A 23505-nucleotide genomic window follows, 5' to 3' on the forward strand; every position below is an offset into this window, starting at 1 on the left:
ACCCTAGCTAGTAGCTCTGCCTGTCTTCAGAGGCACGCTGGTGACCCAGTCTGCCTGGTTAGCTCCCCAAACAAGAGTCCTATCAGCGTTGGGGTGTACCGTGTGTGCATCCCAGCCCCTTGCCCCTCTGGGACACGGAAGTCAATCTGCAGCCCTGCCCAGTGCTGAACACAGCCTCTAACCATGCTAACCAGGAAACCTACTCAGAGCTCCTGGGAATCTCAGAAACTCACCATGCAGCCCTGATTCCTGTGCCATTGGAGCAGAGAACCCCACTAGCGGCTCTGCATCCCAGGGCCAAGATGGTGACCCCATCCATCCAGGGAGCTTACTGTGTAGATCTGTGTGATTTGATTGCCAAAGAGCCTTGTGAGATCTGGGGAGTGTTCTGTAGCCCTAACCAGGCAGGGAAGGTAATTTATTGCCACATCCAAAGCAGAATAGAGTCTCCAACCCCACCTGACCTGGAAACCTAACCAGAGCTCCCAGGAATCTGTACAGCCCATTTTGCAACTCCTATTATGGAAGCACTGAGTGGAGAACCCAGCCAGTGGCCCATCCATCTAAAGAGCTAGGATAGAGCCTTGTCAGGCCAGAGAACTTGGTGCAGAGTTTGTTCTAATTTGATCTCCAAATAAGAGCCTGGCCAGCCTTGGGGCCTGTTTGGGGCCCTGCCCGGGCAGAGAAACTACCTTGTAGCCCCATCCACTGCTGAATACAGTTTTCAGCCCACCTGACTAGGGGACCTAAATAGAGCACATGAGAAGCTGTAGAGTCCACCCTACAGCCCTGCTTACAGTGGCACATGAATGGACAGCACAGCACAGGGCTTTCCCTATCTGCAGAGCAAAACTGGTCTCAGGGGGATATTCAGTGCAAAGTCTAGCCTGATTCAGTTCTCAAATAATGAGCTGTGCAGGCCTTGAAGCCTATTCTGCTACTGCATCAGGACAGGGGAGCTAGTTCATAGCCCTGCCTGCTGTAGAGTTTCCAGGCCCAGCCATCTGGGAAGCCTGATAAGGGAATTCAGGCAGTCATGGAGTCCATCGTACGGCCTTGCTTGAACAGGAAATCAAGAACAGTCTTGTCAAGTGTTATCAGCCAGCAGCTCCGCTCTACCCCTCTTTCTGTGACCTCAGGGCCTGGTCGGTGGCCTCATCCAAAAACAGACCCTGATAGCAAGCTCCACCTGCTCAAGTATGCTCTCAGCTGACATGTCCCGAACCCCAAGCTGAGCAGGCTGGTGAAGGACTGCCTGCCAAAGTGAACCTGCAAAGTCTGGAAGAAAAAAATAGCCTATTCAAATGCATAGATACTAATGTAAGGAATCAAGGATCATGAAAAATTGGGTAAATGTGACACCACTAAAGGAATTAATAAAGCTCCAATAACTGAATTAAGGGAACGGAGATCTATAAAATCTATGAACTGTCAAAGAATTCAGAATATTCCTCTTAAAGATGTTTAATAAACTACAACACGCAACTAAATGTAATTAGGAAAACAATTCATGAACAAAACGAGTTGAATAAAGAATGGAAGACATTAAAAAAATCAACAAAATGAACAGAAATCCTAAAGCTAAAAGTATACAACAACTTCAGTGGAGAATTCAATAAAGAACTTCGAAAACAGACTTGACTATGCAGAAAAAAGAATCATTGACCTAGCAGATAGGACATTAGAAATTATCCAGTCAGAGGTGCAAAAAGAAATGAAAAATAGTGAAGAAAGCCTACAGGATGTATGTGACATAATCAAAAGAAACAATATCCACATTATGGGAATCCCAGAAGAGAAAGAGAAAAGGACAGAAAGTAGATTTAAAGCAATAATCACCAAAAACTTCCCAAACCTGTGGAGAGAAATCGACACCCAGAAACATGAAGCCCAAAGCACCCTAGATAGGTTCAACCTACACAGGACTATACCACCACACATTATAATTAAAATTTCAAAAGTTGAAGACAAAGAACTCTGAAAGCAGCAAGAGAGGAGAGAAAAGTTCCATGCAGGGTCACTCCTATCACACGATCAGCAGGTTTTTCAACAAAAACTTTTCAGGCCAGGAGTGAATAGGATGATATATACAAAATATTAAAAGAAAAACTCTAAACCAAGAACTATTTCGAGCAAAGCTGCCTTCTCCAGAAATGGAGAGATGTAATTTCCCAAACAAAAGCTGAAGGAGTTCATCATCACTGGACCTGTTTTAAGAGAAGCTAAAGGGAGTTATCTGAGTGGAAGGAAAAGGATCCTATTTAACATTGTAAAAACATAAGAAGATAGTGTGAAGCTCACCCGTAATGGTAAATATATAGTCAAGGTTAGATTTTGTAATATGGTGATGGTGGTGTGTAATTCGTTTACAACTACAGTTTAAAAGTTAATAAAACAAGCATAGTAAAAATATCCCCAACTGCAATAATCTGTTATGGGATACAAAGTATAAAAATAGGTAAAGTCTAACATCAAAAATTTAAAATGTGAGTGGGAGGAGAAGTAAAAGTAAAAAGTTTAGGAATGCTATGGAAGTTGTTATCAGTTTACAATAGGGTGTTACAGGGGTGCCTGCCTGGCTCAGTTGGTGGAGTATGTGACTATTGATCTTGGGGTCATGGATTTGAGCCCCATGTAGGGGGTAGAGAGTCCTTAAAAAATAAATAAAATAGGGTGTTAAAATTTTAAGGTATTTTGTGTATGCCTCATGGTAGCTACAAGGGAAAACCCTAGAGAAATTACACAAAAGATCAGGATACAGAAGTCAAGGTATGCTGATTCTGGAAGGCATCAATATATTTAAATAGGTATGTGTATATATAAAATATGTACATAAATATATAAAATATATACATAAAATATATATAAAAACATAAGAAACAAGGAACAATGTATCTACAAACAGCCAGAAAACACTGAACAAAATGGCAATATTAAGTACCTATCAATAATTATTGTAAATATAAATGGATTAATTTCTCTAATCCAAAGATAGAGAACAGCTGAATGTATTTTAAAAACCCCACCAAGATCTAATGAAATGTTGCCTACAAGAGACTGACTTTAGCCTTAAAGATGCATGTGTCACTGAGGGGGGCACTTGATGGGATGAGCACTGGGTGTTATTCTAGATGTTGGCAAATTGAACACCAACAAAAAATAAATTAAAAAAAAAGATACATGTAGACTGAGAGTAAAAGAATGGAAAAAGATATTTATTCAAGCACATGTAAAAAAAAAAACAAGGATACCTATATTTTTATCAGACAAAACAGACTAAATTTAAACAAATAATGGAAAGAAGATACCAAAAGGCCACTGTATATTGATAAAGGGGTCAATCCTTCAAGAAAATATAATAATTTTGAGTATTTATACTCCCAACAATGGTCCAACTAAATATATAAAGCAAAACCTAACAGAAATAAACACCAAAAAATAATAGTTGAGATCTTTGTAAAACACTCTCAACAGTGGATTGGTCATCTAGACAGAGAATCATAAGGAAACAGCAGTTCTGAGCAACATTATGGACTAAATGGACCTAACACATGTGTACAGAGCAACCTATCCAACAAAGCAGAATATATATTCTCAGAATATATATTCTTCTCAAGCACTCATGAAATATTTTCTAGGACAGACCATATGTTAGGTCACTGAATAAGTCTTAGAAAATTCAAGAAATTTGAAATCTTATCAATATCTTCTCTGAACGCAATGGCACGAAACTAAAAAAATCAGTAATAAGGAAGAGTACCAAATTCACAAATACATGGAATTCAATCAGTGCTCTCTTGAATGACCAGTGGATTGAAGAATAAATTAAAGGAAAAATTTATAAGTATCTTTAGACAAATGAAAATGAAAACACGATATGCCAAAGCTTATGGGATGCAACCAAAGCAATTGTTAAGAGGGAAGTTCATAACAATAAATTACCTACATAAGCAACAAGAAAGATACCAAGTAAACTTAACTGAATGCCTCAAAGAAGAGCAAACTAAGCCCTTTAACTGAAGGAAGGCAATAGTAAAGACTAGAACAGAAGTATATGAAATAGAAGGAAAGCAATAGGAAAGATTTTAAAAATTGATGTTGGTTCTTTAAAAAGATAAAATTGACAAGACTAGCAAACATAAACAAACATAAAAAAATTATAAATTAAAGAGCAGACATTACAACTGATATAGAAATATGAAAGATAATAAGAAGCTACTGTGAACACTACAAACTGGACAATCTAGAAGAAATTAAAAAAAAACCTTAGAAACATGCAACCTACTAAGATTGAATCATTAAGAAATAGAAAACATACAAATAGTGTTATGTCCTCATTCATTTGGGGAATATAAATAATAGTGAAAGGGAATATAAGGGAAGGGAGAAGAAATTTGTGTGAAATATCAGAAAGGGAGACAGAACATAAAGACTCCTAACTCTGGGAAACGAACTGGGAGTGGTGGAAGGGGAGGAGGGCGGGGGGTGGGGGGGAATGGGTGACGGGCACTGAGGGGGGCACTTGACGGGATGAGCACTGGGTGTTATTCTGTATGTTGGTAAATTGAACACCAATAAAAATTAATTTATTAAAAAAAAAGAAATAGAAAATCTAAAAAGACCAATTCCTAGTACGGATACTGAATCAGGCATCAAAAATCCCCCAACAAAGAAAACGCCAAGACCATATGGCTTCACAGGTGAGTTTTACCAAACATTTCCAGAAGAATTAACGCCAATCCTTAATGCTTTCAAAACCCCAAAGAGAAGGAAACACTCCCAAACTCATTTTACAAAGCCAGTGATACGAAGCCAGGAAAGCACAGTACAGGAAAACTACAGACCTACCCGAGATGAACGGAGATGTAAAAATTCTCAATAAAATAGCAAATCAAATTTAGTGCCATATTAAAAGGAACATTCACTGTGATCAAGTGAGATTTATCTTTGGGATGCAGGATGTTTCAACATATGTGAATCAATAAATGTGATACATCATAGAATAAATGAAAAATCATATGATCCTCTCAATAGGTGCAAAAGAATCATTCTTTCATGATAAAAAGTCTAACAAATTAGGTACAGAGCTAACTACGTCAATGTAATAAAGACTTTATTTGACAAGCCCACAGTGAACATCACACTTAATGGTGAAAAATGAAAAAAATTTTTTCCTAACATCAGGAACAAGACTATGGTGTCCACTCTTATTACTCCCATTCAACATCATACTGGAAGTCTGAGCCAGAATAATGAGGCAAAAAAATAATTTTAAATAAATTTAAAAATTAAAAAAAATTTTTAAAAGGTAAAAGGCATCACAATGGAAAGGAAGAAGTAAAATGGTCTCTACCTCAGATGACATGGTTTTATATGTAGAGAATCCTGAAAACACCACCAAAAACCTGTTTGGTCTAACCAATGCATTCAAGGAAGTTGCAGGATACAAAATTACTATTCAAAAATCAGTAGCATTTCTGTAACAGGAAGTTATTTGAAAAAGAAATGAAGAAAATGATGCCATTTTACAACAGCATCAAAGCCAATAAATTAGGGATAGATTTAACCAAAGACGTTAACATTCTCTACACTGAAAACTACAAGATAATGATGAAGTAAACTGATGAAGACACAAATAGGGGTTCAATGTGTACGGATGAGAAGAACTAATATTAAAATGTCTACACACCCAAAGCCTTGTGTAGAGTCAGTGTAATCCTAATCAAGGTTTTGATGCCGTTTATTACAGAAGTAGAAAAACCTAAAGTTTACATGGAACTCCAAAAGACCCCAAATATTCAAAGCAATCTTGAAAAGGAGGAACGAAGCTATAGGCATCACACTTCTAGATCTGAAGCTATTTTATGAAGCTATAATAATCAAAACACTGTGGTACTGGTATAAAACCAAACGCATAGACCAAAAGAACCCACCTGACAGATGAGAAATAAACCCATATATGGTCAACTAATATTTGACAACGGGGCCAAGAATACCCAATGGAGAAAAGACAGTTTTTTCAATTAATGCTACTTGAGAAATTGGATATTCACACATAAAAGAAAGAAAGGAGAGTCTTACCACTCACAAAACTAACTCAAAATGGATCAAAGACTTAAATGTAAAATTAGAAACCATGAAATTCCTAAATGAAAACACGGGGAAAAAAAACTCCTTGACATGGGTTTTGGCAATGAGCTTTTGGATATGATCCCTAAAGCACAAGCAACAAAATAAAAAACAAACAAGGGGGATGATATCAAACTAAAAAGTTTCTTTGCAGAAAAAAAAAATCAACAAAAGGAAATGAACCCCTATGGAATGGGAAAAAAAAAGGAAAATCATATATCTCATTACTTATATATATCATGTATACTGTTTTAATATAAAATATAAAACACATAATTATATGAAATATCACATAGATGTAAAGAGAACCCATTATTCAATAGCAGAAAAATCAAATAATGCAATTTAAAAATGGAAAAACGAGGCACTTGGGTGGCTCAGACAGTTAAGCATTGACTCTCGGTTTCAGTTCAGGTCATGATCTCAGGGTCGTGGAAAAAGCCCCATGTGGGGCTCTGCACTCAGCAAGGGGCCTGCTTCTCCGTCTCCCTCTGCTCCTCCCTCCTCCGTCTACTCATGCTCTCTCTCTCTCAAACAAATAAATAAGTAAAATCTCTTTAAAAATGGGCAAAGGATCTGAATAGTCATGTTTCCAAGGCGGTACACAAATGGCTAACAGGTGCTCAACATCACTAATCAATGGGGAAATACAAGTCAAAACCACAATAAGATGTGGCCTCACACCTGTAAGAACGACCATCATCAAAAAGGCAAGAGGTAACGAACGCCGGCCAGGATGCAGGGAAGAGGAAACCCCGATGCTGTGGGTGGGGGGTGTGAATTGGTGCAGCCTCTGCGGAAAACAGGATGGCGGCTGCTCAAATAATTAAAAATAGAATTACCATATGATCCAGCAATTCCACTTCTGGGTGTTATGTCCAAAGGAAACAAAAAAAAAAAAATCACTATGTCGGAGAAATACGTGAACCCGCGTGTTCATAGCTTAGTATTATTATGTATAATTAGCTTAGTATTATTATGTATTATTATACATAATAATAGTATTATTTACAATTACGTGGAAACAACCTAAGTGTCCACCAATGTCTGAGTAAACTACTGCGGTGTTTACAATGGGATACTACTGAGCCATTAAAAAGAAGGAAATCCTGCCATTTGTGACAACGTTGATACATCCTGAGGGCATCATGTCATGTGAAGTGTATCCTACAGAGGAAGGCAAATACCACGTGATCCCACCTATATGTGGAATCTATGAAAAAGCTGGCTCATAGGAAAAAAAAAGATCAGATTTGTGGTTACCAGAGGTTGGGTAGGAGGTGTGGGAATTGGGTGAAACTGGTCCAAAAGTACAGAGTTGCAGTTATTAAGAGAAATAAGTACCAGGGATGTAAAGTACATGGTGACCACAGTTAACATTGCTGCATGGTATGTTTCAAAGTCGTTAGGTGTAAATCCAAAGAATTCTCATCACAAGGAAAAAACCTTTTTTTTTTTTTTTTTTTTTTGGTAACTATATGAAATGGCTGGTGGTCGCGAAACTTCACGGTACGTGCGGGTCTACTAATTGTGCTGCACGTCTTAGAGTTATACGGTGCTCTATGTCAGTTACACCTCAATAAAACTAGACAAAAATTAGAAATCAATCCTTTCCCTCTATTTTATGGACTTCACCCCATAACCCACCTCCAGGGCTTCGCATGGTGTCAACCTAGCAGCTACTGAAACTACGTCTCCTGGAATTCCCTTCTCTGTGCGAGTCTGTTGGTCACAAGAGAAATGTGCCTGGGATGTGAAGTGGAAAGGTCGGGGCAGCCACTTCTCACGATCTACAGGTTGGAGCAGGGTGCTGGGCGCTGGGGCCGCTTGCACACGCAGAGCTGACCCGCGGGCTCACCTGGTGGGCACGGGCGGCTCCCGGGCCTGCAGCCTCCAGCCTCCTCTGGACCTCATGTCAGCTGCGCTGGGCCTGCTCAGGTGCCTCGCAGGTCCATCACAACATTGCCCTGATCTCCTCGACTTCCAACCAGTTTCCCCTCCTACCCGTCAATCAGATCTGGGGAGATCTCAGGCCCCACGTAGCCTTCTCCGCCAGCTCCCATGACGATATACAGACCTTATGCCAGACCACTCATAAGCCCGAGGGACCCCTGCCTGATAGAGCGATCCTACCAGGTGCTTATTTTTATTACCCTCCTTTGACAGATATGGAAACTGAGGCACAGGGAGGGAACATTAACTTGCCCAGGGTCACAGAGCTAAGCATTTGGAAGACATGGGATATAAACGCACACCCTGGCTCAAAGGCCAAACTTGGGATCGTCATTTTTGTAATATGCAAAATGGTAAGAGAAGGGATTCTCAGCTATTGGGGGGTTAAAGCCTAAATTAAATAAATTTAAAAAAATGTGCAGAGAGACGCAGATACATGTTAAGAAGCGGAAGCCGTTGCTACGGAAGACGCCGCGGTGTATGTGATTCTGGAGCTGTATTCGGCTGCAGCGGAAGACATCTCAGAGCACAGCCACCAAGCCCAGCCACACCGGGGACTGATAATCGGGAGCTGGGGTGCTGGGAAGGGGCGAAGACCGAGTCCCGAGGAGGGATCAGCAGCAGGAGTTGCCTTGGCTCTGGAGCGGCCCTAGGAGACGAGGAGCGAGGACACCCGGCAGGGACAGAAGGTGCCCGGTGGGTCCCCCGAGCGGTGGCTCCCATCCTGCCACTTTAAGGATTGGTTTGTGCCATTTCTCATTGATTTCCTCCTCCTAGGCCTTCGGCAGAGAACAGTCACAGGCATCAGAGTACCTGTTCCTGAGCGGACGTGAATGGTTCCGGCTATTAGAGTAACCAGTCCCCCTCGACTTCATCTGTGGCCACACAAAGAACATTCCCGCATCTTCCAAAAGTCATAGTTGAGGACCACCCACTGTCACCTGGAGCCAGTCTTATAAAAGGAACCTACTGAGATTCAGCGCCCGGAAACATCTGTGTTTTGGGGTCTGGATTGTTTTTTTTTTTTTTTTAATGAATTCTTTTTTTTTTTTTTTTAAGATTTATTTATTTATTTATTCAGAGAGAGTGAGAGAGAGGCAGAGACACAGGCAGAGGGAGAAGCAGGCTCCATGCAGGAAGCCTGACGTGGGACTCGATCCCGGGTCTCCAGGATCACACCCCGGGCTTCAGGCAGCGCTAAACCGCTGCGCCACCGGGGCTGCCCTGGATTGTCTTTTTAATCTAATCATGAACGTTGTGCTTCTCTTTTTGCTTTGGCTTCCAGGAAGCTCAACATTTAATCCTCAGCTCCCTTTTGTCTGTCCTTGTCTGTCTATATACTTTCTGATCTCTTAGGACAACTATTCTGTGATTTATATATTTACTTAGACTATTTCTAGAAGTAAGGCGGTAGGTAATCTATAAATGCCAAATACAGACATCAAGCGGGATTGAAGAATATAGAATAAAACCAAACAGCATTACACGACATTGTGAACAAGCAGACGTGAAAGGAGGGACCGTGCGGCCTCACCTGCCTCCCGAAGGGCCTGGAGGGATCTGCGCCCAGCGGAGCGCCCCTGACCCAGGCGGGTCCCCTCCTAAGAGTCCCCGGGTCTGCAGCCCACTTGGACGAGGCCACCCAGCCAAGCAGGAGCCTTACTGTGAGGCCCCGTGGAGCTGTGGCTGCATCACCCATGGGTCACCATGACTGCTCAGCCGGGGTGCACGGCGCCCTCGCATCCGGCAGGGCAAGGCCCGGTGAGGAGCTGCCCGGGGTGCGGGCGAGCAGAGAGGCTGGGAGCACCCAGATCCTGTCCCTCGCAGCCCCCTGCCCCACTCCGGGGCACCCAGGGAGCGGCCTACCCACCCAGATCACCCAGGAGGCCCGGGGGGGGGCACTGGGGCGCACAGGCCACAGCTCTTTGCAGGTGCACACACAGCCCGAGGACCAGTGCAGGAGGCGATCCAGGCTCTGCTCTCCGCCAGGGCCCGAACCCTCTCCTCCTCCCTGCCTCCTTCGGGTGCATAGCCCGGCCCACGCAGCAGAGGGGGAGGTCACTCGATGGGACAGGCAGGGGCTGCAGGGCCTGGGGCACTCTCCGCCCTCCCGTGGGTGGCTGGGTGGGTGAGCCTGACCTTTGGTGCTGCTGGCCATGCAGCGCTGTTTTAAGAGCGGTTGAGTGGGATGTCTGGGTGGCTCAGTGGTTGAGCACCTGCCCCTGGCCCAGGGTGTGACCCCAGGGTCCCGGGATCGAGTCCCACATCAGGCTGCCCACAGGGAGCCTGCTTCTCCCTCAGCCTGGGTCTCTGCCTCTTTCTCTGTGTCTCTCATGAATAAATAAACAAAATCTTTAAAAAAAATTAAAAGAAGTCAAGTACAGAGAGCCTGCTGGGGTGGGCATCATGACGGCCACTCTGGTACCTGTTAACCTGATCCTTACAGGTGTCCCCCTAGACCACCCTGGCAAGGAAGTAACACTCAAACTTTCTGGGTGACAACGCTGTAGGGGAGAACAAAGAAGGTGCCAGAAGTTCCCTGAGCATAAAGTTCCAGAAGGTCCTGGAACCCACGCTCTTGCCATGAGGCCCAAGAATCATGCAAAAAGGTCCTGAAATTCCAAGTAATGTTTTGGATTTCCATTCCGTAGGATAAAAGGTTGGAGGTGAGAAAGAGAGAACTAATCAAAAGGTCTAAAGCTTTTTAGCAAAAGCTCTTTTGGGACAGGCAAGAAAAAAAGAAGTAAACAGAATATATATGTATGTGTATTTATATTTAAAATCTTTATATATATTTTATTTATTTATTTATTTATTTATTTATTTATTTACTTAATTTGAGAGAGAGTAGAGTGAGAGAGAAAGTGTCCAAGTGGGGTAAGGGGCAGAGGGAGAGGGAGAAACAGACTCCCAGGACCCTGGGATCCTGACCTGAGCCAAAGGCAGACGCTCAGCCGACTGAGCCACCCAGGCACCCTCAGAACATGTTTTTAAGGAAAACTGACATACACCACTTACATGACCAAAGAACAAACCAAAAACCAAAAGCCAAAAACTGAAAAGAAACTGTATTAAAATGCTCTGTTATGGTAGTAGTAATAGGGTCATTAAGAACAATCTGTCATTCCCGTATCCAAAATCTATTAAAGATTTTATGAACTCAATGTCCCGCCCCAAACCCAATAATCCAGTTAAGAAGTGGACAAAAGGTATGAGTACGCATTTTTTCCAAAGAAGACATCCAGATGGCTAAAAGACACATGAAAGATGCTGAACATCGCTCATTATGGGGAAAATACCAATCGAAGCCACGGTGAAATATCACCTCACGCCCGTGAGAATGGTTAAAATTAATGACCTGAGCAACGACAGGTGTTGGCGAGGACGCAGAGAAAGGGGAGCCCTCTCGCACTGCTGGCGGGAACGCGAGCAGGAGAACAGTGTGGAGGGTCCTCAAAGAGTTCAAAGTAGAGCTACCCTACGACCCAGCAATTGCACCTCCGGGTATTTACCCAAAAGACACAAAAATACTGATTTGAAGGGGCACCTGCACCCTGCTGTGTATAGCAGCGTTACCCACAACAGGCAAACTATGGGGAGAGCCCCACGTCCAGCCAGAGAGGGATGGATAAAGGTGTGGTCTACATATAAGAACATATTACCCAGCCATCAAAAAGAGTGACATCTCGCCACGTGCAACCATGTGGATGGAGCCAAGTGCGTATTATGCTACGTGAGATAAGCCAGTCGGAGACAAACACCATATGGTCTCACTCATGTGTGGAATTTAAGAAAGAAAACAGATGAACATATGGGAAGGGGAAGAAGAAGAGAAGAGAGGGAAACAGGCCATAAGAGAGTCCTAAGGACAGAGAACGAACTGAGGGTCGACGGAGGGAGGGGGGTGGGGGATGGGGTGGAGGAGGGAGGGGTGGGGATGGGGTGGAGGAGGGAGGGGTGGGGATGGGGTGGAGGTGGGAGGGGTGGGGATGGGTGAAGGGAGGAGGGGGTGGGGGATGGGGTGAAGGGGGAGGGGTGGGGATCGGGTGAAGGGGGGAGAGGGTGGGGGATGGGGTGAAGGGGGGAGAGGGTGGGGGATGGGGTGAAGGGGGGAGGGGTGGGGGATGGGGTGAAGGGGGAGGGGTGGGGATGGGGTGAAGGGGGAGGGGTGGGGATGGGGTGAAGGGGGAGGGGTGGGGATGGGGTGAAGGGGGAGAGGGTGGGGATGGGGTGAAGGGGGAGAGGGTGGGGATGGGGTGAAGGGGGAGGGGTGGGGATGGGGTGAAGGGGGAGGGGTGGGGATGGGGTGAAGGGGGAGGGGTGGGGGATGGGGTGAAGGGGGAGGGGTGGGGGATGAGGGTGAAGGAGGGAGGTGTGGGGATGGGGTGAAGGAGGGCACCCGTGCCGAGCTCCGGCTGTTGTACGCAGGGGATGCATCACTGAACAAATTATTGCACCATATGTTAACTAAAATCTAGATTAAAAAAAATTCTTATTTCCAAAATAAAATCTGGGTACTTTGGTTTTATTACTTTCTTTTTTTTTAAATTTTATTTATTTATTCATGAGAGATCCACAGAGAGAGAGAGAGGGGGAGGCAGAGACACAGGCAGAGGGAGAAGCAGGCTCCATGCAGGGAGCCCGACGCGGGACTCGATCCCGGGTCTCCAGGATCACGCCCGGGACTGAAGCCACAGCGCCACCCGGGCTGCCCGGTTTCATTACTTTCTAATAAAGATTAGAAACTATGAAAACATTAAGGAATCACCCAGCACGCCCGCCCAGCGCACCCCGGGGCGCGGCCTGGACCAGCGGGTCCCCTGGCCGCCCCGTCCCTGTCTAGTACCACACGGAGCCGGGAGGACACCTTCCGAGCGTTTGCTCAGGCCCGCGGCTCCGGGGAGGGCCGGGCCGTCCACTTCCCTCCCTGCCGCGCAGACACGATGTGGTTGACCCGCAGGGGACCAGCGCTGCCTGCAGGGAGGCGTCCGTCACACGCAGGAACAGCAGCAGCACTTGCTCCCGGACCCACCACCAACCCCAGGACGGACCAGACTACAGGGAGGCCAAGGGGAAGGCAGCTCTAAGATTAAGAGAAAAAAAAAAATGCTTAAAATTCCTCATTTTCCTTCCTCTGCCTCAGAGATCTGATTCCAAGTCTTGCCAAGGCCCATAATCACAGCTCACTTCTTTTTTTTTTTTTTCCTAAAAAAAAAAAATTCACTTTTCCTTCCAGGCCTGAAAGAGCTATGATGTCACTTACACATCCTGCAGGATGCTAAACCCAGACGATGCTCGGGGGAACGGTTTTCTGGGGGACTTTCACCCAGTCTGGGTAGTCTGGGCAGGCGCTGCGGCCGCCGGAGTACGGCAGGGCTCCTCGGAGTCCACACCTGGAGCCGCGAGCCTCGTGGGGTGGCCAACGGGCCGGCGGCCTCCTGCTTCCACGGTGGATGCCTCGGCCCGCCCTGTGCGCCTCCCGTGAGAACACCAGAGGCCGGGGTGTGGGGGGGGGGGACAAGCTCCGTCTACGGAGTAGCTGCTGTGCAGCGGACACCAGGCTTAGGGCCGGGAACAGGACAGAAACAGCTTTAGGTTTTGCACAGTGGAGGAAAACCCTGCACAAAGCAAAAAAGGCAGCCTCGTAGGTGGGAGATGCTCTTCCAAGTCCTACGTCTGACACGGGATTAACGCTCAGAATATACAAGTAACTCGGACAGCTCGGCAACGACAATGACCCAGACAGCAAACAACGCGATTAAAAAAGAATAAAAAACAAAAACGGGCAAAGGACCCGAATACACATCTCTCCGGGGGAGGCATCCAGCCGGCCAAGGGGCCCACGAAAGGATGCTCAACACGCAGGATGCTCCGCGTGACTCCCGGTCAGGGAAATGCGAATCCGAACGACCACGAGGTGCCGCCTCACACCTGTCACGGCGGCCGTCTTCAAGAAGGGAAGAAATAAAAAATATAAAAAATAAAAAATAAAAAGAAGGGAGGACGGGAAGGAAAGGAGGCCCCGGGGTGCTGGCCGCGGGAGACAGTCCGGGGGCTCCCCGAATACCTAAAGGTGGAGCCACCGCGTACCCGGCGGCGCCACTGCTGGGGGCTCCCCAACTGCAAAGGATACGCTCATCCCCGTGGTCGTCGCGACAGTTCTCAAGAAACGGCAGCGGCCCGAGTGTGCCCGGGCAGACGAAGGGACACGGGCGCTGTGCACACGCCCGCACGCCCGCACGCACACGGGGGGACTGCTCGGCCACGGAGGCAGAGCGCGGTCTTGCCACCTGCAGCGGCGCGGCCGGGCCCCGAGGGTGTTACAGCAAATACGTCAAAGACAGACACAGGACGGACGACTCGCGTGGGTGTGGGATCTAAAGAACAAAAACCAACCGACCCACCCAGAGATGGGCTCGTCGCTGCGCAAAGCACCCGGCGGCCGCCAGACGGAGCGAAGGGCTGGAACTTCCGATGATAAAATACAAAAGCCGCGGCCACGCGCAGGGCGAGCAGCTCATGACACCGGGACGACCCTTCGGTGGGAGACGGCAGCTGGGCTCATCGTGGGGTCACATCCCGGGCGGGCGGAGGTGGAGTCACGGCGCTGCACACCTGGAACTAACGTCCTCCGTCGGCCACACTTCAATAAAGTAAAATAACATAAAGGAAATATCTTCAATAAACAGACGGACTCCGGTGGGTTTCGGGTCACTGGGGTGGGGGGTAAGAGATTTTTTTTTTAAAGAGGAAAAAGGTACAACGGCGATTCCATTCTGATGAAAACCAAACGAGTCTTAGGAAGCTCTGCTCGCCTTCCAGACACTTCTTGTGACTTGACTCTTTGTTTCCCCCTTTAAAAAAAAAAACGGATACAGGACTGACAGGTCGCCTCATGTGCAGCTGTACAGGCTGACGAGGTGGGGCGCACGGGGACATGGGGAGTCGGTCCAGCAGCCTGCAGCCTGAGCTCCCCACGCGCCCCCAGGCCTGCAGGGAGTGCGGTGTGGACGCTGTGCCAGGCGGGCGCAGCCCAGGCCACGGAGCCAACATGGAGCAGCCGGGTCGTCCTGCCTTCGCGGAGGCCGCGCGGTGAGGGTGCAGGGGGGACGTGCAGCTGCCCCCACCCCCCGGGAGCTCCTGGACGTTCCACGTGTCCGAGGAACTCTGCGAGGGGAGGATCGTTACCCTGAGTTTCCGATTAGAAAACCGAGTTTCAGCAACACAATGCCCCACGCCCGGCAGCCCTCTGCTAGGAAGCAGGAGTCAGGGGCCGACCCCAGGACCTTTGACTGCAAACCTGTGCCTGCCCTGGCCTGTGCATGTTAGATCCCCGCACCTGGGCCCGCACCTGGGCCTCTTGGTTCGCGTGACGCTGCCTCCCCTGGACTGCGAGCCGCCGAAGGAGCGGGAAGGGCGGTGTGAGCACAGAGGGGGGTCCCTTCAACGGGGGTCACAACCCAGATGTCAGGCTAGAGGGTGGCCAGGGACCCATCTGAGGTTCAGGGCTCTAGGCCCTCTTCCCCAACCTCAAATTCATTCAGAAATTCATCCATTTGATGACCTCAAATGCGAAACACCCAAGAAAACAGAGAAACAAAATAACAAGAAACAAAATAACTAGATAGGAGCAAGGGAAGAAAAGGAGAGGATGTAAGGGGGGCGGGGTCTAGGGAAGGGCGGCACCTCAACCAGGGCAGGCAGGGAAGGCGTCCCGGGAGCCTGCACGACGAGAAGGAACCTGCCGTGGGAAGGTCTTGGCGGAGGTCATTCCACGGGGACAGAACAGTAGGTGCAAAGGTCCTGAGGGAGGAGCGAGCCTGCTACATCTGAGGAACCCAAAGCAGGCCGGTGCGGGAGGCACAAGGGAGCAAGACGGGGGGAAGAGGGGGATGAAGCCGTAGCACAGCTGATGTCAAAGCCTGAGGCCCGGGTGAGGGCCCCCAGGGGGCTGCAAGGGCCCCGAGCCGCCCCTGGAGAGTCTTAATCTTGAGAGACACAGGTGTGATGCCCGTAAACACGCGCCCACACGAGCCCGAGGACGCGGGGCGAACCGCAGGAGGCCAGCCTTACCCCGGGCTCCGGCCTCCGGGAGCAGACGGAGGGGCACGGCCTCACGAAGAACACACGCTCTCCGCTTCCGTGGAAAACAGGTCTCACCCCGAGCCCGGCCGGCGGGAGCGTGGACCGGCGCCTACGGAAAGTCAGGGTCCCTCCCCTCGGGCAGTCGAACGCAAGTGCACCCGGGTTGCTTGCTGCACGTCTGCGTAGACGCCCGAAAGAAGAGAAAGGAGGAGGGTGAACAGATCGTGCACCCCCCGTGCACCCCCGTGCACCCCCGTGCAACCCCGTGCACGGTAGCGTTCCTCGCAGGAGCCCAGGACGGCCGCAAGCCCCGAGCCCGTGAGCACCCACGGGGATCTGATGCGGCCGTTCCCGGTGGACCGCCAGGCTCGGCAAGTCGGGGACCCGGCGCGGCCCACGGCACGCAGGACCTCGACAGCGTCCTGCCAAGTGCAGTAGGCCGGGGGTGCAAATACCACAGGGCCGCACTTGGGCAGCTGCCACGTGTGGGCGACACCTAAGAGCTCTCCGGGGAAGGACGTCCCGGCTCGAGCCCGGCGACACTTCACGATTCCGTGCCAGACGTCTGGCCTTTTAAACCTTACGCAGATCCTCTTGTTCTGGACGCGTCTCCTCGCTGGCCCCATGCGGACCGAGAACCGCGGTGAGCACCCTCCACGGACAGAGGCTTCCAAGCCCTGGGACGCCGCGGGGGACGGCGGAGGGCAACCCCCTGGCAAGCATCCCGCGGCCTAACGCGGCCGTCACATTCCCTCTGCGGAACCCAACAGCCTTCGGCTGTGCCTCCGTGCGTGTCGGGGTCGGGGGCTCCGAGTCGGGCCCTCCGGAGAGCTCCGGCCCGCCCGCGGCTCCCATGCCAGGCCTCCCCCAAAGGAGGCGGGTGGCCTTCCCCCGAGGCACGTGCCCTGGCCATTCCCGGGAGCTCCCCAAGGAGACCTCCACGCAGCGCAGGGGGTGGGGGCGCGGGGCCTAGGACTGGGCACCTGAGCAGCTACACGGCACAGGTGTGCCACGGGCGGGCGGTGGCTGGGGGTTCAGGGCCAAGCTCACTGCTACTATGTCCCAAAGGCCTAAGAGACACAAATTGGGGGAGGCTCTCTGACGAGGTACCCCCCCCCCAGTAGCCGAGTCCCCGAGTCCCTGGCGGAGGCTCCGTGCGGTGGCTCTTTCCCGCGTTGTGCTTGAGGCGCCCGGGGGGGGGGGGGGGCCCTCTGCAGCACCACGTGGGCGGGCGCTGGCTGAGGCCCTGCTGCACTTAGGAGCTCTTGTGCATCCTAAACACGGCTTATTTCTACCTCGCGGACGCCGGATCCCATCACCGATGACCTCACACTTTCTTTCTGCTGCTGGAGAACTTCGGGTCAAACCCGGGGGGAAGGGGGGCTTCTTGCAGAAGAATGTTGTCCAGCAGAACTCTCTGCGACGATGGGAATTTTCTGGACCTGAGCTATCGGGTATGGTGGCCGCTGGGCACGTGTGGCTCCTGAGTCCTTGAAATGCATTTAGCGAGACAGAGAAACTGGATTTTTTTGCATTTTAATGAATTCAAGATTTAAATGTAAATGGCCGCACGTGGCTCCTGGCTACCAATTAGCTCTAAGCCCCGCAAGGGAAGTGCCTGCATTCTGGATGTGGCCTTTGTGGTTCATCCGACTTTCCTATCAATAGATTCCATCTGCTTCAAATCCCTTTGCTGCCTAATTATTTTTATTGATCCTCTTGTGTGGTATATATCATCGTCAGCTATCTGAAATATTTTTATTTATTTATCTATTTATCTATTTATTTATTTATTTGTTTATTTATTTATTTTTAAAAGATTTTATCTATCTATCCATGAGAGACACACACAGAGAGGCAGAGACCCAGGCAGAGGGAGAAGCAGGCTCCCTGCAAGGAGCCCGACGTGGGATTTGATCCCGGATCCCGGGGTCACACCATGAGCCAAAGGCACATGCCCCACCGCTGAGCCACCCAGGCGTCCCTGAAATCTTTTAAAAATGTGACATCTACTTATAAGTACAAAAAAGAAGCGATAACATGCCCACATTCCCAATTTCCTTGATGGGGTACGTCTCCCCCCTTTTGTGCAAAATCAAGTAACGAATATGTTCCTTTAAGGGCAGGACGCCACGGGAGCCGGGGGAGGCCCTGTCTTCTGTTTCTCTGCCCCGTTTCTTCACCTGGGAGCCGCTTACACACGGTCAGTGCGTCAGAAGTCGTTGGGCTGTGTATTAACGACGAACGCGCCTTCCCATCTATTACCGATACCATCCTTCGGGGAAGAGTAACGGGAAACCTGCGGTGGCCCAGGCACAAGGTTAGTTCAGCTCTAGGGGCCACGGAAGGATTCAGGGAACATGGACCACGACTCCGGAAAGCTGCGCTTGCCCCTCATTGAGCGTTGGTGACGTTTTCCAGGAACATGTTTTTCAGAGGGATCTTGGGGAACTTCCGACACTTGCAGCCCCCCTGCCTCCCCTTCCCTCCCCCCCCCCCATCAGGAAGTGCCAAGAAAGAGGGAGAGATGAGCTTCAGGAGGAGGACGTCTTTCTTTCCATCCTATCAGATCTCAGTCATAAACATTCCAAATTCTTCTAAAAAGCTGGGTAGGGCAGCCCGGGTGGCTCAGTGGTTTGGCGCCGCCTTCAGCCCAGGGCGTGACCCCGGAGTCCCGGGATCGAGTCCTGCGTCGAGCTCCCTGCGTGGAGCCTGCTTCTCCCTCTGCCTGGGTCTCTGCCTCTCTGTGTGTCTCTCATGAATTAAATAAATAAAATCTTAGAAATAAATAAATAAATAAAAATAAAAAGCTGGGTAGCTCCCCTAGTCGGGCGGGGGGCGGGGGGAACGTTCATCTTTTGTTCTCCAGAGTAATTAAATCAGGGTGGGGAGGTGTCTGGAATAGTTAATGGGGCAGGATGAGGAAGTAAAATGCAGTTATAGTTGAAGAAAGCCCCTAAGAACTACCCAACCGAGATCTCTTCCAGCGTATAAGGCTCCACCCAGCCGAGCAAAAGCAACTTACGTTAAAAATCATAATTGAAAATACAGTTTGGGAAACATATACGCTACGGGGGGATGTGGAGAGAGGGCGTTCTCCCAACCGGATCCCTCTCCGTGGCTCAGATCTCTTCATTTTGCTGAAGACGGAGATGCACACTTTTGCTTTTAAGCAAACAGGCTTTTTTCCCGAGCGTATTCCCCGCGAGAGCGAGGGGCTGCGTCCGTAGTGGCTCCGACCCGGTGACCCGTGCGGATGCCCACGGTCCAGCATCATGACGCGGCTACTGGCCGTCTCTGTTCACATTGATTGACCCCCCGCGACATATCACTGTGTGGGACGGAGCCCCGCGTTCCTGGGACCAAGATACAAATCTGTTTTTCTTTTTCTTTTAAAGATTTTATTTATTTATTCATGAGAGACACAGAGAGAGGGGAAGAGACACAGGCAGAGGGAGAAGCAGGCTCCATGCAGGGAGCCCGATGTGGGACTCGATCCCAGGACTCCAGGATCATGCCCTGAGCCGAAGGCAGGCGCTTAACTGCTGAGCCACCCAGGATCCCCAAAATCTGTTTTTCTTACTGTTTTTCACACTTCAATGCTCTAACTGCAAAAGCCTGCACCTGTACAGGTTTTATAACCATTTACACGTGTGAATCTTCTTCGAAATACTCTTCCAATGGTTCCTTTGAGCACGGTCCCGGCCAAGCTTTTATGTTTTTATTTTATCTTTTGTTTTTTTTTTAATTTTTAAAAAATTTTTATAAATTTATTTTTTATTGGTGTTCAATTTGCCAACATATAGCATAACCCCCAGTGCTCATCCCATCAAGTGCCCCCCTCAGTGCCCGTCACCCAGTCACCCCCACCTCCCGCCCTCCTCCCCTTCCACCCCTGGTTTGTTTCCCAGAGTTAGGAGTTTTTTGTTTTTGTTTTTGTTTTTTTTTTAGGAGTCTTTTATACTCTGTTCTTTCACTTAGGTTATCACAGGCCTCAAGAGAAAAAGTGTTCTAATTACGGCCAAAAAAAAGGAAGAGGCCCCTTCAAAACAATCGCATCCATTTAGATCTTTTAGTATAAAGAGAGAGAGGGAAAAAAAAAAAAAGGTCCTTCCGTTTACTTTTACCTATTCAACTGCATTATATCTTGCATAGGGCTTTGGCAGTCTGCGACCATGGAAGAATTTTGTTCTCACGACTCGGACGAGACTATGGAGCAAGTGCTAGCTCGCCTTCGGCTCACTGAATAATAAGGCGATTTCCTTCACTTTCTTATCTGTGTAGTTCAAAGGAAGATCTCAGCGTTACCTGTGTCCTAGAAACAGGGACCGTCTCAGGGGTGACCTTTCTGACCACAGCGAGGCGGCCTGGCTGCAGTTTTAACAAAAGTTTTCCGGGCACGTGCCAAATGCTCGCTTCATTTTGTGACCTGTGGATTACGGTTCCGACGCCTGGTGTCAAAAGCAAGAAAGGCTCTGAAGCGACTGCAATCGGCACCTTTCGAGGTGACGGCCCCTAACTCACTGTCAACTTTCTCCTTCCAGGTAGCCACACGGGAAAACTCAGATGCCTGAGCCAGAGATTTTTCAGGAAAAAAAAACAAAGTCCTATATGCCTGCAACGGATTTACACGTTAATCCCAGAAAGCCTGAGTTTAGAAAGCGTTTATCAGTGGGGCCAGGCGTAGGACTTGCTTAAGTCTACGTGCTGAATTTTATTTCTATTTTTAATGTTTTTTTTTAAAGATTTTATTTATTTATTCATGATAGAGAGAGAGACAGAAAGAGGCAGAGCCACAGGCAGAGGGAGAAGCAGGCTCCCTGCAGGGAGCCCGACGCAGGACTCGAACCCGGGACCCCGGGGTCACGCCCTGCGCCCAAGGTAGACGCTCCACCACTGAGCCCCCCGGGAATCCCCCCTGTGCTGAATTTTAAATTCTCAAGTACAATTAGTGATCCTGGAAGAGCGTCCGGCAACCGGGGGGTGGGGGGGAGGCTGGGAGGGCAAAGAGCTCCCGTAACTGAGTGAAGGGTTAACCATTCCCCTAAAAAGTATTCGCTTACCCCTTCCCAAGATTCACGAAACTAAGAATTCCAAAAGGCATCACTTACTTCTTAAAACACTCATCAGACTGTACTTTTTTAAGCGATCACTGGCTTTTAACGCCCCGCTGACGCCGTCGGGGTAGAAGGGTGGGCGGTGCACGGTGGGGAGCGCTAGAGGGAAGAGGACCTGGTGTCTCCTCCCGGGAATCTCACTGTATTTTGCAGCTCCCCAAGGGCTGGGCTTTCCTGAGGTCCCCGGGGAAGTGAGGGGCGCACGGGTGACAACTCCGAGTGTGGGCGGGGACACTGGGATCCAGGAATCCCACGTGACAAGGCCCAGGGGATGGAAGCTGGTCTGAATCCCCAGGAGCCACCAGCGGTGGTGGAGCCTCCCACAGCAGGCGGAGGCCGCAAGGAGCCAGCAGGTGCTCCCCAGGCCCCGCAGCCTCAGCGGCCAAGCGAGGACGACCGGGGCGGCCGACGGCCACCGTGACTCAGAGCCAGACAGGCCCCACGCATCCCTCCTCTCGCCTCCCTGGTCGCCCGGCACCAGGTCCTGGGGTAGCTGGGGTTCCGGGCCCGACCCCCAACCCCGGGGTCCCCGCCCCAGCACCTGTCCGCCCGCGTACCTGCAGGAGGATCTTGTTCCCGTCCAGGTCCTCCGTCTGCCAGCGCCCCTCGCTGATGGGGCTGCAGGGGTTGGGCAAGAGGGGCACGAGCTCCCCGATGTCCCTGACCCTGAACTCCAGCACGGCGGAGTCGGCGGGCGCGGGCGTCTGGTCACAGGGCAGCCTCTTCAGGGAGAACTGGATGTCCACGTCCAGGCTGGAGAAGATGGGGAAGACGCAGAAGTCGGCCTTCCTCTGGCTGGGGCTGCGCCGCAGGATGAGCCCGTAGAGCCGGAGGCTGTCGGCGTAGCTGTGGTGGCGGCAGTAGACGGTGAAGCGCACGATCTCCCGGCCGTAGTGCACGGGCCGCACGGCCCACAGCGGCGTCCCCGGGCCCAGCGAGAAGAAGTCCTGGCTGCAGGGCAGGTAGGGCCGCAGGCGGCCGGCCACGCGCTCCGTGTGGTGGTGGCGCCAGGGCGGCCGCTGCAGCGTGCGGTGCAGGTGCAGGATCTGCTCGTCGCCGAACTCCTCCTGCAGGAAGAGCACCACGGCCAGCGCCGGCCGCGCGCCCTTGCAGGCCCTGCGCCGCCGCCGGGACGCCCTCCGCTCCGACACCCGGAACAGCTGCAGGTCGGGGTGCACCCAGGCCAGCACCCTGTCCACGGCCTCCTGCAGCGCCTGCGACTCCCCTGGGTCCGCGATGATGTGGATGCTCACCAGGAAAGGGTCCTGCGCCTCCTCCAGCGACAGCTCGCCTGCGGGGGACAAGGAAACCCAACACAGGCAAAGGGTCGCGATGTCCTTCCGGTGGTCCCGGGGGCACAGGCAAGCTCAGCGCTCACTGGGCCGCCACCAGGATCCTCGGGATTCTCCCGACCCCGAGCTCGCCTGCGAAACCCACCCCACATGCACTATCGTCAGCCAAAACCGGGGAACTGGGGGGCAGGGCTGGGCCCCCCAGGGCAGGAGAGGCCTGTGCTCCAGGGGCAGCCCCAACCCCAGGGCAGGGGAGGCCTGTGCTCCAGGGGGAGCCCCAACCCCAGGGCAGGGGAGGCCTGTTCTCCAGGGGGGAGCCCCCAACCCCAGAGGAGGGGAGGCCTGTGCTCCAGGGGGAGCCCCAACCCCAGGGCAGGGGAGGCCTGTTCTCCAGGGGGGAGCCCCCAACCCCAGAGGAGGGGAGGCCTGTGCTCCAGGGGGGAGCCCCAACCCCAGGGCAGGGGAGGCCTGTGCTCCAGGGGGGAGCCCCAACCCCAGGGCAGGGGAGGCCTGTGCTCCAGGGGCAGCCCCAACCCCAGGGCAGGGGAGGCCTATGCTCCAGGGGGAGCCCCCAACCCCAGGGCAGGGGAGGCCTATGCTCCAGGGGGGAGCCCCAACCCCAGGGCAGGGGAGGCCTGTTCTCCAGGGGGGAGCCCCCAACCCCAGAGGAGGGGAGGCCTGTGCTCCAGGGGGGAGCCCCAACCCCAGGGCAGGGGAGGCCTGTGCTCCAGGGGGGAGCCCCCAACCCCAGAGGAGGGGAGGCCTGTGCTCCAGGGGGGAGCCCCCAACCCCAGGGCAGGGGAGGCCTGTGCTCCAGGGGGGAGCCCCCAACCCCAGGGCAGGGGAGGCCTGTGCTCGGCAGGCTGGGCGTGCTCTAGGACAGCAGAAAGTGAAATCTCCGCGGGCCTGGAAGGGATGACACAGCTGTT

At 50.8% G+C, this 23505-nt stretch overlaps 1 protein-coding gene across 3 annotated transcripts in view; it reads right to left on the reverse strand.

Moving 5' to 3' along the window:
* The window catches only part of FAM124A (family with sequence similarity 124 member A), an 84770-nt gene that overhangs the window by 41296 nt on the left and 19969 nt on the right, over window positions 1-23505 (reverse strand). Inside the window, exons 3-4 of one of the 3 annotated variants that reach the window (XR_012001940.1) lie at window positions 21842-22575; window positions 14487-14725 (exon numbers count right to left, since the gene is read on the reverse strand). Coding sequence is in view for 2 of the 3 variants with exons in the window: in XM_072760513.1 (XP_072616614.1) it covers window positions 21327-21383; window positions 21842-22575 (791 nt within the window). In the remaining variant the exon portion in view is untranslated. Of the gene's footprint in view, window positions 1-14486; window positions 14726-21278; window positions 21384-21841; window positions 22576-23505 lie in introns of all 3 variants that reach the window. The other 2 variants (XM_072760513.1, XM_072760512.1) reach the window with 2 other exon arrangements.

This window comes from Vulpes vulpes, chromosome 6 (assembly GCF_048418805.1).
Source record: "Vulpes vulpes isolate BD-2025 chromosome 6, VulVul3, whole genome shotgun sequence".
Classification (NCBI taxonomy): domain Eukaryota; kingdom Metazoa; phylum Chordata; class Mammalia; order Carnivora; family Canidae; genus Vulpes; species Vulpes vulpes.